Raw genomic sequence first — 15,427 nt, 5'->3', positions numbered from 1 at the left:
TGCCAGGTGCTCTCTTCAGCATTATATGTTACGAGATTTAATTTTCAAAACCTTTAGGAAGTAGGTAAAATTGTTACTACCAAGTAAGCCCAGAAGTAAGTCAACTTGCCCCAGTTTACACAACTGGAAAGTTGTAGGAGCGGGATTTAACATAAACACTCTGTCTCAAGATCCTGAATTCTTTTAACTACTTACCAAATTTTCTTATTTTATTTTTCTTGAATATTTTTCCTAAAAGAAAGACCCTACAGATCAGTTATAACCATGTATTATTTGTGTGTATTAAAATACAGCATTATGTCTTCTTGATTCTGTTTGATATCAAAACTATGTTTAAAAGTATATGAAATTGCCATTATTAAATCATTTTGACCTGCAAAAATGGCTATTTCATATGGTTCAAACTAATTATATATTTTGAAAAGCAGCCTGCCCCAAACTTTAATTCCATTTACTATTCTTACAAAGCTACTGGTTTAAAATCCTTCTCCCCCATTTTTAACCACAGGATTCTTTCTGTAACTTGTTCTCCCATGAGACTTCTTAGTAGAAACTGGGAAGACATTAATTTTCTCACCAGGCTGACCTGGATTCTACATTTTATTGGCCAAGACCCTCTTGAAATCCTATTTTTTACAAAATAGGATAGATAATAATACCTTCCTTATATTCTTCAGTGAAGATTGAAGTAGCAAATGATTCCAATGCCTTGCACATTATTTGGCATATGGTATGCTTTCAATAATAAATATTCTCATTATCCTAAAAGAATTCAGCTTAATCTTGCTTTGGATTTTCCTTCCATCAGCTCAGGTAAATATTTCTACATATTAAAATTACAATCATTACATTCTTAGTATATTTTGAACTTTAAAATCTTCAGACAAATGAGACAATCATTAAATAAATGTGTTTTCTTACAAAATTCAAATGAACCACCTCTCTATGAGCCAGTCATATTGAGTACTCTGCACTTTGCTTCTAGTGTACATCGGTAATTGAATAAGCTTAGTGAATATAATTGAAATAAAAATGTGGGATCCCTGGGTGGCGCAGCGGTTTAGCGCCTGCCTTTGGCCCAGAGCGCGATCCTGGAGACCCGGGATCGAATCCCATGTCGGGCTCCCGGTGCATGGAGCCTGCTTCTCCCTCTGCCTGTGTCTCTGCCTCTCTCTCTCTCTCTCTCTCTCTCTCTGTGTGTGACTATCGTAAATAAATTAAAAAAAATAAATAAATAAAATAAAAATAAAAATGTAATATTAATTTATTAAAACATGACAAAATTATCTCCGAGTAATCTTGGCTTACTCTTTTTTTAATTTCATGTTTTTATTTAAATTCTAGTCAGTTAACATATAGAGTAATGCTGGTTTCAGGAGTAGAATTTAATGATCCATCACGTACATGTAACGTTTTTCATGTTTATTTTTGCTTTCTTTTTCTTAAGTATAACATGTTATACATATGTATGTATGTATAAAACTGCACATAGCCTAAGTTTACAGCTTGATGAAATTTCACAATCTGAACCAATACTCAGGCCCAGATCAAGAAACATAATATAACCATTATCCCAGAAGCCCATCTTGTGTACCCCTTCAATCTTTACCCCTCCCTCTTTACCATGAATAACCAGTATCCCGACTTCTAATAGTACTATAGACTAGTTTTTCCTTTTTAAAAAACCTTTTGTATAAGCAGAATTATAGGATCACATAATAATATAATCTTCTGTGGTTGGCTTCTTTCACTCAATAATGTTGCCTATAGCTGTTGTTCATTCATTCTCATGCTGTATAGAGTTCCACTATGTGACTATACCATAATTTATCCAAGCTACTGTTGAATTCCTACTAGATATCTTAAATTACAGAGGGTCTCAAAAAATAATAATTTAAAAAATAAATTATGGAGGGTCTCTGGTTGATTTACTATAGGTGTAAGGAGGCTAAAATATCATCTTTTAATTTAATGAAATATCTAGATCCTTTTTTTATTGAAGCGGAACTAAAATGCAGCATTGTCTTAGTTTTCAAGGGTACAGTATAATGACTCAATAATGCTCAACATTACTCAGTGTTCATCAAAATAAGTGTACTCTGAATCCCCTTCACCTATTTCAGCCATCCTCTACCCATCTTCCCTCTGGCAACATCAGTTCTCTGTATTTGAGTTTGGTTTTTTAAAATTTATCTTCTCATCTTTGTTCACTTGCTTTATTTCTTAAATTCTACATATAAGTAAATCATATGGTCTTTGTACTTATGTGACTTCTTTCACTTAGCATTATACCCTCTACATCCATCCATGTTGTTGCACGTGGCAAGGTCTCATTTTTTATTTTTATGGCTGGGTGATATTCAAGATATATGTATATATGTGTATATATATATGTGTATATATATATTATTTATCCATTCATCTAACAATCGCCACTTGGGTTGCTTCTGTATCTTGGTCATTGATAATGAAAACATTGGAAGAATATATGCTACAATAAACATAGGGGTACATATATCTTTTCAAATTAGCATTTTGGTGTCTTTTTGGTAAATATCTAGTAGCAGAATTACTGGATGATCTGTTAATTCAATTTTTACTTTTTCGAGGAACCTCCATTCTGTTTTCCACAGTGGCTGCACCAATTTGCTTTCCCACTGACAGTGCATAAGGGTTCCTTTTTCTCCACATGCTTGCCAACATTCACTATTTCTTGTCTTTTTGATGTTAGCCATTCTGACAGATGTGAGATGATATCTCACTGTAGTTTACATTTGCCTGATGAAAGTGATGCTGAGCCTCTTTTCACATGTTTGTGGGTCACATCTACATCCTTTTTGGAAAAATGCCTGTTCAGGCCCTTTGCCCTTTTTATTTGGATTACTTGATTTGAGTGTTGAGTTGTAAAAGTTCTTTAGGTATTTTGGATATATATATTTTTAAAGATTTTATTTATTTATTCAGGAGAGACACACAGAGGGAGAGAGAGAGACAAAGACACAGGCAGAGAGAGAAGCAGGCTCTATGCAGGGAGCCTGACGTGTTACTGGATCCTGGGTCTCCAGGATCAGGCCCTGGGCTGAAGGTGGCGCTAAACTGCTGAGCCACCGGGCTGCCCGGTATTTTGGAATATTAACCCCTTATCAGATATATCATTTGCAAATATCTTCTCCCATTCGGTAGGTTGCTGTGTCGGTTTGTTGATGGTTTCCTTCACTGTGCAGAGGCTTTTTATTTTGATATAGTACCAATAGTTTATTTTTTGCTTTGTTTCCCTGCCTGAGGAGACATATCTAGAAAAATGTTGGTAAGCCAATGTTCAAGAAATTACTGTATTTCCTTCTACGAATTTTATGGTTTCAGGTCTCACACTTAGGTCTTTTTAAGAAAACCCATTTAGAGTTCATTTTTGTGTACAGTGTGAGAAAGTGGTCCAGTTTCATTCTTTTCCATGTAGCTGTCCAGTTTTCCCCACACCATTTGTTGGAGTCCAGATCCCTTCCTTCCTTCCTTCCTTCCTTTCTTTCTTTCTTTCTTTCTTTCTTTCTTTCTTTCTTTCTTTCTTTCTTTCTTTCTTTCTCCCTTTCTTTCTTTCTTTCTCCTTTCTTCTCCCTTTCTAAGATTTTTATTTATTTATTTGACACAGAGAGAGCACTCACAAGCAGGGGGAGCCACAGGCAGAGGGAGAGGGAGAATTAGGCTCCCCACTGAGCAAGATGCCCTATGTGGGGCTCGATCCCAGAACCCTGGGATCATGATCTGAGCTAAAGGCAGACATTTAACCAACTGAGTGAGCCACCCAGGTGCTCCTAAATCCCTTTCTTAATGGAATTCAACAGATATGTATTCCTTATATACTGGTACAAAACATATTACAAGGCACTTCAGGGATTGTAAAGACAGGATAATACATCTAGTGGCTTACATTCTAATTGGAGGAGGCTATACATAATATATGGTTTTATAACTTAAGGCAACTTTTCATAAATACCTGTAGGGGATGAACATGATTATGTATAGGAAGGAGCAAAGGTGAATAAAAGAAATAGTTGCTAGGTCTTCAGGAACATGTTAAAATATTTTATTAAAACTATCTTAAATGGAAAATACCATTAAAATTTGAAAGTTTCAAAATTGAAGGGCAATTCAATAATATTGCTTCTAATACATAAAAGTACTAAATTAAAAGTTCTTTAAAATATGATTAGTATTACAAATCAACAGTCTTCTCGTGAATGTATGCTAATATATAAATCACTGAGATTAAACCAGCCAAAAAAATAAAGTTGCAGAGAAAGTATGATTTTTTTACTCAGTCAATAGTAAAAAAAAAATATTACAAAATATTATTCTTAAATAAAGTACACCACAAAATTCAGTTAATATATAATAACTATTTCCTTTTTTTTATAATAACTATTTCCAAAAGCAATTGAATAACCCAATATTTTTTCTGTGGTTCCTCCATCATTTTACATACTGTACAGTAGCTCAACACATATTATGTATGTCTATAAATACTTGTATTATATTACTCGAAAATACCAAGTCATTAATTCTCCAAACATTGATCGGGTATCAACTATATGAAAATCACTATGCTAGGAACCTGACTTACAAAGATGACTGACACTGGGTACTTGCCCTCAGGTAGCTTTAGGGGAAGACAGACTAAAATAATTCAAATAGAGTATGGTCCCTGCCATGACACTAGGATGCACGTGGGGATGGTGAGAGTTCAGAAAAGGACAGCTAGATCAGATGGGAGAGCAGGGTAGGGGAGTCCAGGGGGAAAATCAAGGGGCACTTCGTGGAGAAGGTGACTCTTGAATGAAGTCAGAGACTTAAAGGGTAGGTGGCATGTAGCACTTTGGGCAATGTGGAGAAGGCAGTTATTCCAGAGCGCATGAGTGGGAGAGAGAAGGTTGGGTGCAGCCTAGGATAGTTGGAACTCTGGTGCTTTTCGATATTTTGGCAAACATGTAGCCCAGGGCCTGCCATTGTGCTGTTCTCCCCATTGTTATTTTTTAAAAAATACTAATCTATTTTTATTCAGTACAATCAATATACATCTGAAATTACTTATTATTTTGTCACTGAGTCTTGTGTTATCCCAGCTTCTGTTAGCATTTCAAAGAAAAGTCCTTTCCGGCATATCAAATTCTGTGGTGTTTCAAATTCTGTAATTCTTCCCGAGTCTAGAACAAGTACCCTGAAATGTAAAAACAATCCAGTCAGGTCACCTTATTCAGTTTTCCAGTTTACCCTTTTTTCCCTTGCTAATGTAGAATTTAGATTACCATGTGAGTTATGTCACTACAAAATATGGGTACTATTGAACTCAAGAAGTATATTCAGTTTTCTAATATTCTTTTTTTTTTAATTTTTTATTTATTTTATGATAGTCACACACACGAGAGAGGAGAGAGAGAGAGAGGAGGCAGAGACACAGGCAGAGGGAGAAGCAGGCTCCATGCACCGGGAGCCCGACGTGGGATTCGATCCGGGGTCTCCAGAATCGCGCCCTGGGCCGAAGGCAGGTGCCAAATCGCTGCGCCACCCAGGGATCCCAGTTTTCTAATATTCTTTTAGCATTACCATATTCTTCTAATCATTTGAAAGCTATGCTTCATACTATTAAGGGAAATTTTGTATCTCTCAGCATAGATACAATCCTTTATTAGTAATGATATGTTTAGCATGTTCAGTGGCTATCTCTGTAGAGATATGTAGATATGTTTTATTTCTAAACACAAATAAAGCATACCTATCTGAATCAATGATAGAATGCAGTCTATGAGCAATCGTCAGGATGGTACAATCGGAGAACTCTTTCCTGATTGTGGTTTGTACCAAATTATCAGTCTCAAAATCAATGGAGGCTGTTGCCTCATCCAAGATGAGAATTTTTGTTTTTCGAAGCAAAGCACGAGCAAGACAGACAAGCTGCCTTTGTCCAACACTGTTAAAAAAAAAAAAAAAAAAAGGTAAAATCAGTCCTGAAATTCTGATTACATCACTATTCACTCTCTTTCTAAGCCACACACTTATTCATACTTTTTTCAAGAAATATTTTGTCAACAGAGACAAAAACCTCTACATGGGATTTACATCCTCCTAGAAAGACAGAAAAAAGACATGATAAATGAGTAAAATGTATAGTAATAAGAAGACTTCAAGCACACAGAGAAGGAGGGTGTACAGGGTGAACCTGGGGTAGACATTTTAGATGGGTCTGCCAAAGAAACCCTCACTGGACTGGGGGAGTTGCCTTTTAATTCAAACTTGTTCCCAGCAAAGGGAACAGCAGATGCAAAATCCCTGAGGCATGCAAGAGCTGGGCTGGCATATTCATGAAATAGTAAGGAGGTCAATGTGGGGGAAACAGTGAGAGGTAGGAAAAGAAATCAGAGTCATGCAGTGCAGGGGTTGAGGGGATCTAGCTCACATTCTTTAGGTCTCTGATCACATGAAAGGGACTGTCATTGGGCATCAAACAACCGTGAAGGAAAAAGGAGCCCCTACAACATTTTTAAAGAAGAAAACTATTCAAATAGAAGTCTTTACAAAAGATTAGTCAATTAAATAGTGACTTTTCATATCATATCATTCCCTTATTTCCCCCTTTCTTTCCTTTACCAGCAGTTTCCAGGTAGTGGTCACCATTTTATTCCTTGTCCTTCTTCCCTAGAGGGAATCAATAATCTTGTGCTTTGAATAGAACAAAGGAGGTCCTTGATGACTCAAGACCTTTCCCTTTGAGGCTAACTCAAAGCTTCTAAGGAGCCTTAGAATGAGTAACTTGTCCAAGCTTTGTTCTTAGCAGCTTACCTGAGATTTTCACCTCCCTCTGAAATCTCATGCAGCAGCTTCTTGGGAAGGGACTGCACAAACTCTTTTAAGTGACACAGTTCTAGCACCTCCCACAGCTCTCTATCAGAATACTTGTCTAGGGGATCCAGGTTCATTTGAAGAGTACCAGAAAACAAAACAGGATCCTAGAGAATGAAATCGTCACCAGTAATGTTACTGTCACACAGAGCACAAATACATTTTTAAAAAGTCAGATTCAGGAAATAAAGAAAAAGCAAAATGATCAAACCTAAATAGTTCTAAAATTCATTCTAAATTGAAAATAAAAACAGAAGAGAATCAGAATAAGCTATAAGTGTGATTAAATCATCAAAAATTTCCTGACCATCTTTCTCCTTCTCATTTACAATGTCAACACCAGCCACAATCATAATCATGATGATAAGTGCCATTTAGCAGAGATATACCATAGAATAGAATAAATACAAACCATACCATGTATATAGTATTATCAATTAGCATACCAACTCAAAAAGATGGAAGCCAGTATCCCCATTTTATAGTGACTGAACTAGAGGATTTGAAAAGGTCTTGTTCATGCCACACAGAAAGTAAGTGGTTGAGTAGAATTTGAAGAGGACAAGTCCATGCTCTTTCCAATATACCAACATGTCTGGTGAAACTGTATTTTACTATACCTGTATTGATTTATGAGAGGAATGAGTAATATCTCTTTTCTTCATTAAATTTTTCCTTGCCAGAATTCTATTCAAATTTGCTTTTAAGTAAATTCATGAATACAAGTATATGTTTAAACAATATAACAAAGAGATTATATTTTTAGGAAATTTTTAGAGGGTAATACAAAGATATCTCATAAGTGCTCAGCTTAAATTTTTCAAATTCAACTGAATAAGTCATCTTTGACTGTAGATACATATTCTTGAGCCAATTTGCATGTTTGTTAATGATAGAGTTCCCTTGATGCTGCAGATAGACAAATCAAAGGACTTGAAAAAATGATCTAACTGAATTATTGTTCTTTTCATCTTTTAAAATGTTTTTAAATTTCAAATCAAAGAGGGAAAATTATATACTCACTCTACCAATTAGGCAAAAGGCTCAGTGATTTTTTTTCTTCCAAAAAATACCAATGCATTTCAGCCTGATCTCTTCCAATTTTATTTGCATTTACTATTATGAAGGAAACTTGTAAAGCAAAATACCAGTTTTTCAAATTGACAAATGCATTTAGGGAGAATGTTTTAGAGTAAACGTGTTTAATAGGATTCAGTTGTTGTGATTTTTAATAACACATTTAAAATGCTCTGGCTTCTAGAAATGAATTAAGATGCCTGGAAGGAACAGATTTAAAAAAAAAAAAAAAAAGAAGAAGACGATTACCGAGAGGGAGTTAAAAAAAAGTCTACTGACAAAACACACTTTACCTGGGGAATGATATTAAGTTTGCCTCGAAGGTCATGAAGTCCAATAGTTGATATGTCAATACCATCGATAATAATTTTGCCTCCTGATCTTTCCACGATTCGAAATAGACAATTTGAAAGTGTTGATTTGCCTGCTCCAGTCCGTCCCACAATTCCAATCTGTAATGAAATGATCATAAACAGTTTGCACTGTGCTTTCTGTAAGGGACTGGGGCTTTGCACTGACAACAAATACACTGGGTGTCAGGTCAGTGGGATTTAATTTTGCCAAATGGAATAACCCTGACTGGCATGGAAGATACAATATGACTTCTAATGATCACTCTTTATCCAAAGTTCATCACTTATGAGAAAGGCTCAGGTTAATGTATGTGTTTTCTCGACTTTTGAGTAATTTAGTAACCATCTAACTAGAGCATGCCAGCAGCCCCAGGAAAAGCAGACCATCCCTGAACCATCTTGGGACTAGCTGTTCAGAGTGTGGTCAAGGACGACTTTGATAATGGGATGGTTTTCTTGGGATTTTCAAATGAGGCTTCTCCACCCTCCTTCCCCAAATAAAACAAACAGGACAGAAACCCTTTGCCAAAAGGATAGAAAATCCAAAGGAATGTTTGCAAAAGGCAGATAGATGTTCAACCACTGAGTCATCCAGGTACCCCGAGGTGACTATAGTTAATAGTATTGTATACTTGAAATTTGCTAAGATAGTAGATCTTAGGTGTTCCTACCACATCCAAAGAAAATCAAAACAAAGCAAAAACAAAATACCTTATAACTATGTGAGGTGACAGATGTGTTAATTTGACTGTGGTAATCTTTTCACTATATATATGTATGTATATCAAACCATCACATTGTACACTTTAAATATATACAATTATTTACTTGTTAATAACTCAAAGCTGAAAAAATAAAGTATATTTCATAATATAGTATGCACAATTCAAAAATACTGTGTTTTTAAGAGGAAAAACTTATTCTGTATATACCAGCCACCTGAGTTTATTTTTATATGAAATTTGAACAAAGACCATCTTATATTCAATACCATAATGTACTTTGACCTTAACAATGAGTGAATTCAGGTAAAAGGGAAAGTGAAACTTATGAAATATATATGGTACCTTCTCTTCACCATGAGTCTGGAAAGTGATATCTTGTAATGCTAAGCCAAGATCATCTCGGTATCGAGCCTGATAATTAATAAATTCCACTATCCCTTTATCAGGCCATTGTGATGGAGGCCTTTTAGACATTATCCAGGGTGCCTTAAAACAAAGAAATATTATAATAATTATATCACTATATAATTATTACCAAAATAATTTGGTACATATAAAACAAAGAAATATTATGGTAATTACCAAAAAATACATTTCCCCCCAAAAATAATTATCATGCATATAAACAAAAGTGATAGAAAACATTCGTGGATATTATGATCTCCCAAAAATAGTTTTAAATATTACCAACATAAAACTTCTCCTCTGGTTACAAGAAAAACTTGTAAATAAAATTTTAAAGGTAACAAGGCTTCCTATCTTCTGTACAATTATTAAGAAGAATCTTCTAAAACTGCAAAGTTGCCGAAGGTAACCTGTTTGAAATTTTAGCTGAGATGAGGATAGTCTGTCATTCATTCATTGTTCTGATACTGAGTATTTACTTAATGGAGATTCATCAGTGAGCCAAACAAATACAAAGTTTTGTCCTCACAGAGCATGCAGGATTCCAGAGGGACACAGAAAGAACTACATAGCATATGTAGAACGTTAGACAATGATAAAGCTTGAAAGATGGGAGAGAGGCAAGGTTAGTAGTGGTGGTGTAATTTTAAGAAGGGTGGATAGGGAAGTCTTGGTTGGATATGATACAGGAACAAGCCATGTGGATATGGGTTGAAGTGCTTCCCAGGCAGATAACTACACATGTTGGGGTCCTGAGACAGAGGTCTGTCTGGGACATTAGAGGAACAGCAAGAGGCAGGAGAGTGTGGTGTTTGGGCAGCAAGGTGAAGTGTGTTCATCAGAGGGAGTGATCACCAGTATCAGATGACAGATTAGGCCAAGTGAGGACTGACAGGAGACCACTGGTGATCTTCACAAGGGCATGTTCAGTAAAGTGGTGGGATTGGAAGCCTGTCTGGAGAGAGTCCAAAATGGAATAAGGGAAGTATAGGTTATTCCAAAGAATTCTTCTGTAAAAAGGTGCAGAGAGATGGAGTTACAGAAGAGTAAACAGAATTAGCTGAGCAATTTACTTCTTCCACGTTAAGAGTTTCTGTAACAGTATTTGTCAGACCTGCATCAAATTACATAAAGATGATTTAAAAAAAAATGTGTGGATGGGGGCAACTGGTTGGCTCAGTGGTTGAGCATCTGCCTTTGGCTCAGGTCACGATCCTGGGGTCCTGGGATCAAATCCTACATCAGGCTCCCTGTAGGGGACCTGCTTCTCCCTCTACCTGTCTCACCTCTGTGTGTGTGTGAAAAAATACATAAATCTTAAATTTAAAAAATGTGTGGGTATATATGTTTTACATGTTTTACTGTTTCTTTCAATTTGAAAATAACATATATTAAAATTTATACATACATAAACAAGTTTATATACAAAGAAATATATATATACAAAAAATTAGAAAATATTCAAAACAATAAAATTATGTAGTGGTCATGACATGGCACTAGACTGAGCGAAACGAATACTAATCATTAGAGGTTGTGAAGGTGGATTAATCCTCCATGAAATTTGTGTGAAGAAGGAAGGTAAGACCTGGGGTAGAATCTAGGGGATGATTCAAAATTTAGGTAGGAATTGGAGGATGTAGATAATATTTTAGCATATTTATAGACGAAGAGGGGCAAGGCAGGCAGGATGCTAAGATGTAGAAAGTAAAGATGTAGAAAGTGGTTAGTGGAGGAGAGTTTGACAGAAGACATGAAGAGATATTACCAAAAATACAAGTGGAAACCAGGTTTTCTATTTGAAGGAGGGATACCTCTTCATAAGAGTTAGTTATGAGCAAAAGAGGAACATTACATGATTTAGATACCATTATTGGGAAGAGGATAGAGAAATTCAGGTCAACTTTAGCTTCTCCCTTGTTAATTCATTGAACTGGGAGGCAGAAATAACCCAGATAAGGAAAATATGCAGATAACTCAAATATTACACTGTATCAATAGTCTCATCCTTCTCCTTTCTAAATTATAATTAATTAAAGGGAACAAAAGAAACTGATTTATTCTCCTCCTCCTTCCCATCTGCAGAGATGTTAATGCTGAGGAAATAGGACAGAAGGTATAAACAATAAAGATGAAGCAAATTCAAAAATTGCACAGACTTTAATTATTAGATAACTATACTCAGACACTTCTCACAACGTAAAATTCTCACAAAATTAAATCTTACGTTGCATATGTTACTCTACATTGATAGAGGACAAATCATTGTGCCTTCTAAAAACAGGTAATCAGGGATGGCTGGGTGGCTCAGCAGTGGAGTGTCTGCCTTTGGCCCAGGGTGTGATCTCAGGGTCCCAGGATCGAGTCCCAAATCGGCTTCCTGCATGGAGCCTGCTTCTCCCTCTGCCTCTCTCTCTCTCTCTCTTTGTGTTCATGAATAAATAAATAAAATCTTAAAAAAAAATAAAGACAGGTAATCATATTTAATTTTTACATGTCTTAAAATTAAGTACTATTGCAATTCAGTTAACTCTGGTGTTTTTTTCTATTTTAGTGATATTTAAAATAATGGTGGATTTTAATAGATTGGGTTTTAATTTCTTTTTTTTGTTTTAAGATTTTTTTATTTATTTATTTATGAGAGAGAGAGAGAGAGAGAGAGAGAGAGAGAGAGAGAGAGAGGCAGAGACACAGGCAGAGGGAGAAGCAGGCTCCATGCCGGGAGCCCGATGCGGGACTTGATCCCGGGACTCCAGGATCACGCTCTGGGCCAAAGGCAGGTGTCAAACCGCTGAGCCACCCAGGGATCCCCGGGTTTTAATTTCATTGAAAACTGAATATCACAACATGAATTTGGAAAAGCAAGTTTCACTTCAAATTTATGTTTTATATGTCAATTCAGCGTGCATTACAATATCTTAATCTTGCATCTATTTTTAGTTATGTATTAGTGCTTACCTCTTTATTCATATTTTCATATTCACACACTCTTTCAATGGAAACCGCATTGGTTTCAATTTCACAAGCTTTCCTCACCCAAAAATTGAGAGATTGAGTAATCTGGAGGAAAAAAACCCAAGATCTTAATGAATGGTTCTTTAGCCTTTTATATAATATTAATAATATCTTAGAAAGTTTCACTTTTCATAGTTTTCATATACTTTATCTCTTCTGATTATTTAACAACTTTAAATGTAAACATAGTTATACATAAACACATAACTGTTTAAGTATATTAAACTCATTCACATCCTACATAACGTTTTTTTGGCCGTAGATAGAATGAGTATAGTTCAACATATGTTGAAGGAGTCCCTCCTTGGTGTAAGGAATGATGACTACCAAGACTGACAGGATATGCCTCAAGAAATGTACACCTCAAGTGAGAAAAAAGTTGTGTACAATGTTACCTTCAGCATTCCTCACCATCATTCATCAAAAGGAGGGTTCTCCTAATTTTTGACCACTCTTGTCTCCTCTTTTTTTTTTCTTTTTGAACTCTATTTTCTTCTCATTATACCCAGAAATATAGGTTGTAATTCTAGCCTAATTCTAAAAGCCAAAAAACTGCCAATTCAGTTTTTTCTCAAGTTTAGTGCCAAATCATTTGATGGCCAACTTGACTTGAACTGATACGGGGCTCTTAAAAGTCTTTAACCCACTTAGGATAAACATTCACATACTTCACTGCAGAAGAAGTCGATGGATTATTGGGTTCTGACGCAAACCTTGGCTATAGTATGTGTATCATATTTCCTTTCTACAAGCCCAAGTTCTGAATTTTGAAATGCAACTGCATTTAAGCATTTTGGATAAGGGATGAAAGGTAGGTACTCAAATCATCTAGGCTTATCTTCTAAATAATATGTAATTATATTCAGTAGCTTAAGGAATATTCTATTTTACAAAGGGCATGAACACACTCATACCACTAGTGCTTTTCAGTGTAATATAAAATAGGGCTTATTAGGAAAAAACTTACAAGCAAAGTATAGCATATATTCTCCCCAGGGTTGAGATTATCTCCTTGGTTAGGTTGGGCAAACCGGATCGACAGGTCATGGTGGAGAGAGGCCCTACCACTGTGACATTCTATAAATCTATAAGTATAGGAGAACAGGAAACTTCTAGGTAACTAGGCAGTGCCATGAGTTTCTGAATCTTCTAGCATTCAGCCTGTTCTTTCTGTGAGCTAACTTAGAATTGCTGAGCCAGCTTCCTGCTAGTAGCAACAGAGAAGAAATGAGCCTCTAGGGTAATCCAGATTTGTCTCTCATTACTTAGTTAATAGAATCTATAATTCAGACAGGCAAAGGAGCAGAGAGTTTAATTAACTGGATTACAAACATATCAAATACCACAAAATCATTATTACTTACATTTAGGGCATAGGATATGGACAAACCAACTATTGCTGAATCTATAGAATTGCCAGCCAGCACAGCAAGCAGTGCAGCAAAGAAAACCATTAAGTTGCCAAGGAATTCAAGCCTAACAGACAGCCACCTGTAATAATGGAAAATATTCCTCAACTGAGATGCAAAAGTTTTGGTGCACTTAGTATGAACTCTTCTCTGTGAAATGAAAATGTAAATATCGATAGCTGGCTGTTTGTTTTTTTGTTTTTTTCCTCACTTACTTAGAACTCAATCAAAATAGGATTGTTACAGTGATGACAGATTAAAGGATTCCTCTGCATAAAAACACACTTGAATTTTGCAGAACTTTGCTTTAAAACTTAATCAGAATTAAAAATAAAAAAGAACACTAGCTAAAATGTGCCATATTTTAAGATCCTATCAGAAAACAAATCACCTTTCCAATTACATACCCTTTTTTGTATTATAAAATTAGTCTTCAAAAGTTAAAATGTGCCCAGCTATTACTTAATATTTCATTTTTCTCCTTTATGTGAAGTGATAATCTCAAATTTAAAATATGAATTATTATATGCAAATAAAATATATCCTACAAATACAAAATAAAACAGAGGATCATAACATTACTAATTCTAATAGCATCCTGTATAACTTTCAAAAACTTGGAACCTGGGGTGCCTGGGTGGCTCAGCTGGTTAAGAGTTCAAATCTTGGTTTTGGGTCAGGTCATGATCTCATGGGTCATGGGATGAAGCCTTGCATCAGACTCAGTGCTCAGCAGGGAGTGTGCTTGAAGATTCTTTCTCCCCTTCTCCCTGCTTGCTCTGTTTATCTCTTTCTCAGATAAATAAATCTTAAAAAAAAAAAAAAAACTTGGGACATTATTTTCACATAAAATAGCATGTACTTTTTATTTGAATATAAATAGATACACTAACTTAAATGTATATTAAATATTAGACATATTTAAGGCCTTCTTTTTTTTTAAAACAAATTAATGAAATGCCATTACAAAGCACTCTTTCCGTTTAAAAGTCAGTGCATAGGACATCTAAAAAGATGGGCAGCCCCGGTGGCGCAGTGGTTTAGCACTGCCTGCAGCCCAGGGCGTGATCTGGAGACCCTAGATGGAGTCCCACGTCAGGCTCCCTGCATGGAGCCTGCTTCTCCCTCTGCCTGTGTCTCTGCCTCTCTCTCTCTCTCTCTCTCTCTCTCTCTCTCTCTCTTTCTGCATCTTTATGAATAAATAAATAATAAAATCTTTAAAAAAAATAAAAAGAGACTGGTCTTGAACAGGCATACTGATGTGACTTACCTGTTTGAAATTACATTATTATAGAAACAGACCAAGTTCTCATTCACCACCTCTTTGTTTTGGTGGATGAACCTCTGTTCATGTCCAAAGGCCCGGATGGTGGACACCCCTGATAAAGTCTCACTAAAGTGGGAAATGATAGGAGAACGAGATGCTCCTGCCAATCGTCGGATCTGCCGAGAACTCGCCACGTAGTATCTCTAACCCAAAGACAGAAAGAGGCAGTTGGAAAGATGTAATAGAAATTGCTTCACTGGTTTGAAAATGGCATGATACTTGAGT

At 35.8% G+C, this 15,427-nt stretch overlaps 1 protein-coding gene across 3 annotated transcripts in view; it reads right to left on the bottom strand.

Annotated features, from left to right (window-relative positions):
* Positions 1-4,146: 4,146 nt before the first annotated feature.
* The window catches only part of LOC129502323 (ATP-binding cassette sub-family C member 2-like), an 87,601-nt gene continuing 76,320 nt past the window's right edge, over positions 4,147-15,427 (bottom strand). For 2 of the 3 annotated variants that reach the window (XM_055313842.1, XM_055313843.1), the window contains 8 exons: positions 15,146-15,345; positions 13,831-13,957; positions 12,410-12,511; positions 9,389-9,532; positions 8,262-8,420; positions 6,832-6,998; positions 5,768-5,962; positions 4,147-5,212 (listed from right to left, as the gene is read on the bottom strand). In XM_055313842.1, coding sequence (XP_055169817.1) covers positions 5,086-5,212; positions 5,768-5,962; positions 6,832-6,998; positions 8,262-8,420; positions 9,389-9,532; positions 12,410-12,511; positions 13,831-13,957; positions 15,146-15,345 — 1,221 coding nt within the window. In that variant the 3' untranslated portion in view covers positions 4,147-5,085. The remainder of the gene's footprint in view (positions 5,213-5,767; positions 5,963-6,831; positions 6,999-8,261; positions 8,421-9,388; positions 9,533-12,409; positions 12,512-13,830; positions 13,958-15,145; positions 15,346-15,427) is intronic. The other variant, XM_055313844.1, reaches the window with a different exon arrangement.

The sequence above is a fragment of the Nyctereutes procyonoides genome, unplaced genomic scaffold (assembly GCF_905146905.1).
Source record: "Nyctereutes procyonoides isolate TBG_1078 unplaced genomic scaffold, NYPRO_anot_genome, whole genome shotgun sequence".
Lineage (NCBI taxonomy): Eukaryota > Metazoa > Chordata > Mammalia > Carnivora > Canidae > Nyctereutes > Nyctereutes procyonoides.
Note: the sequence above shows the minus strand (reverse complement) of the source record. Positions and strands in the feature narration are given on the sequence as shown.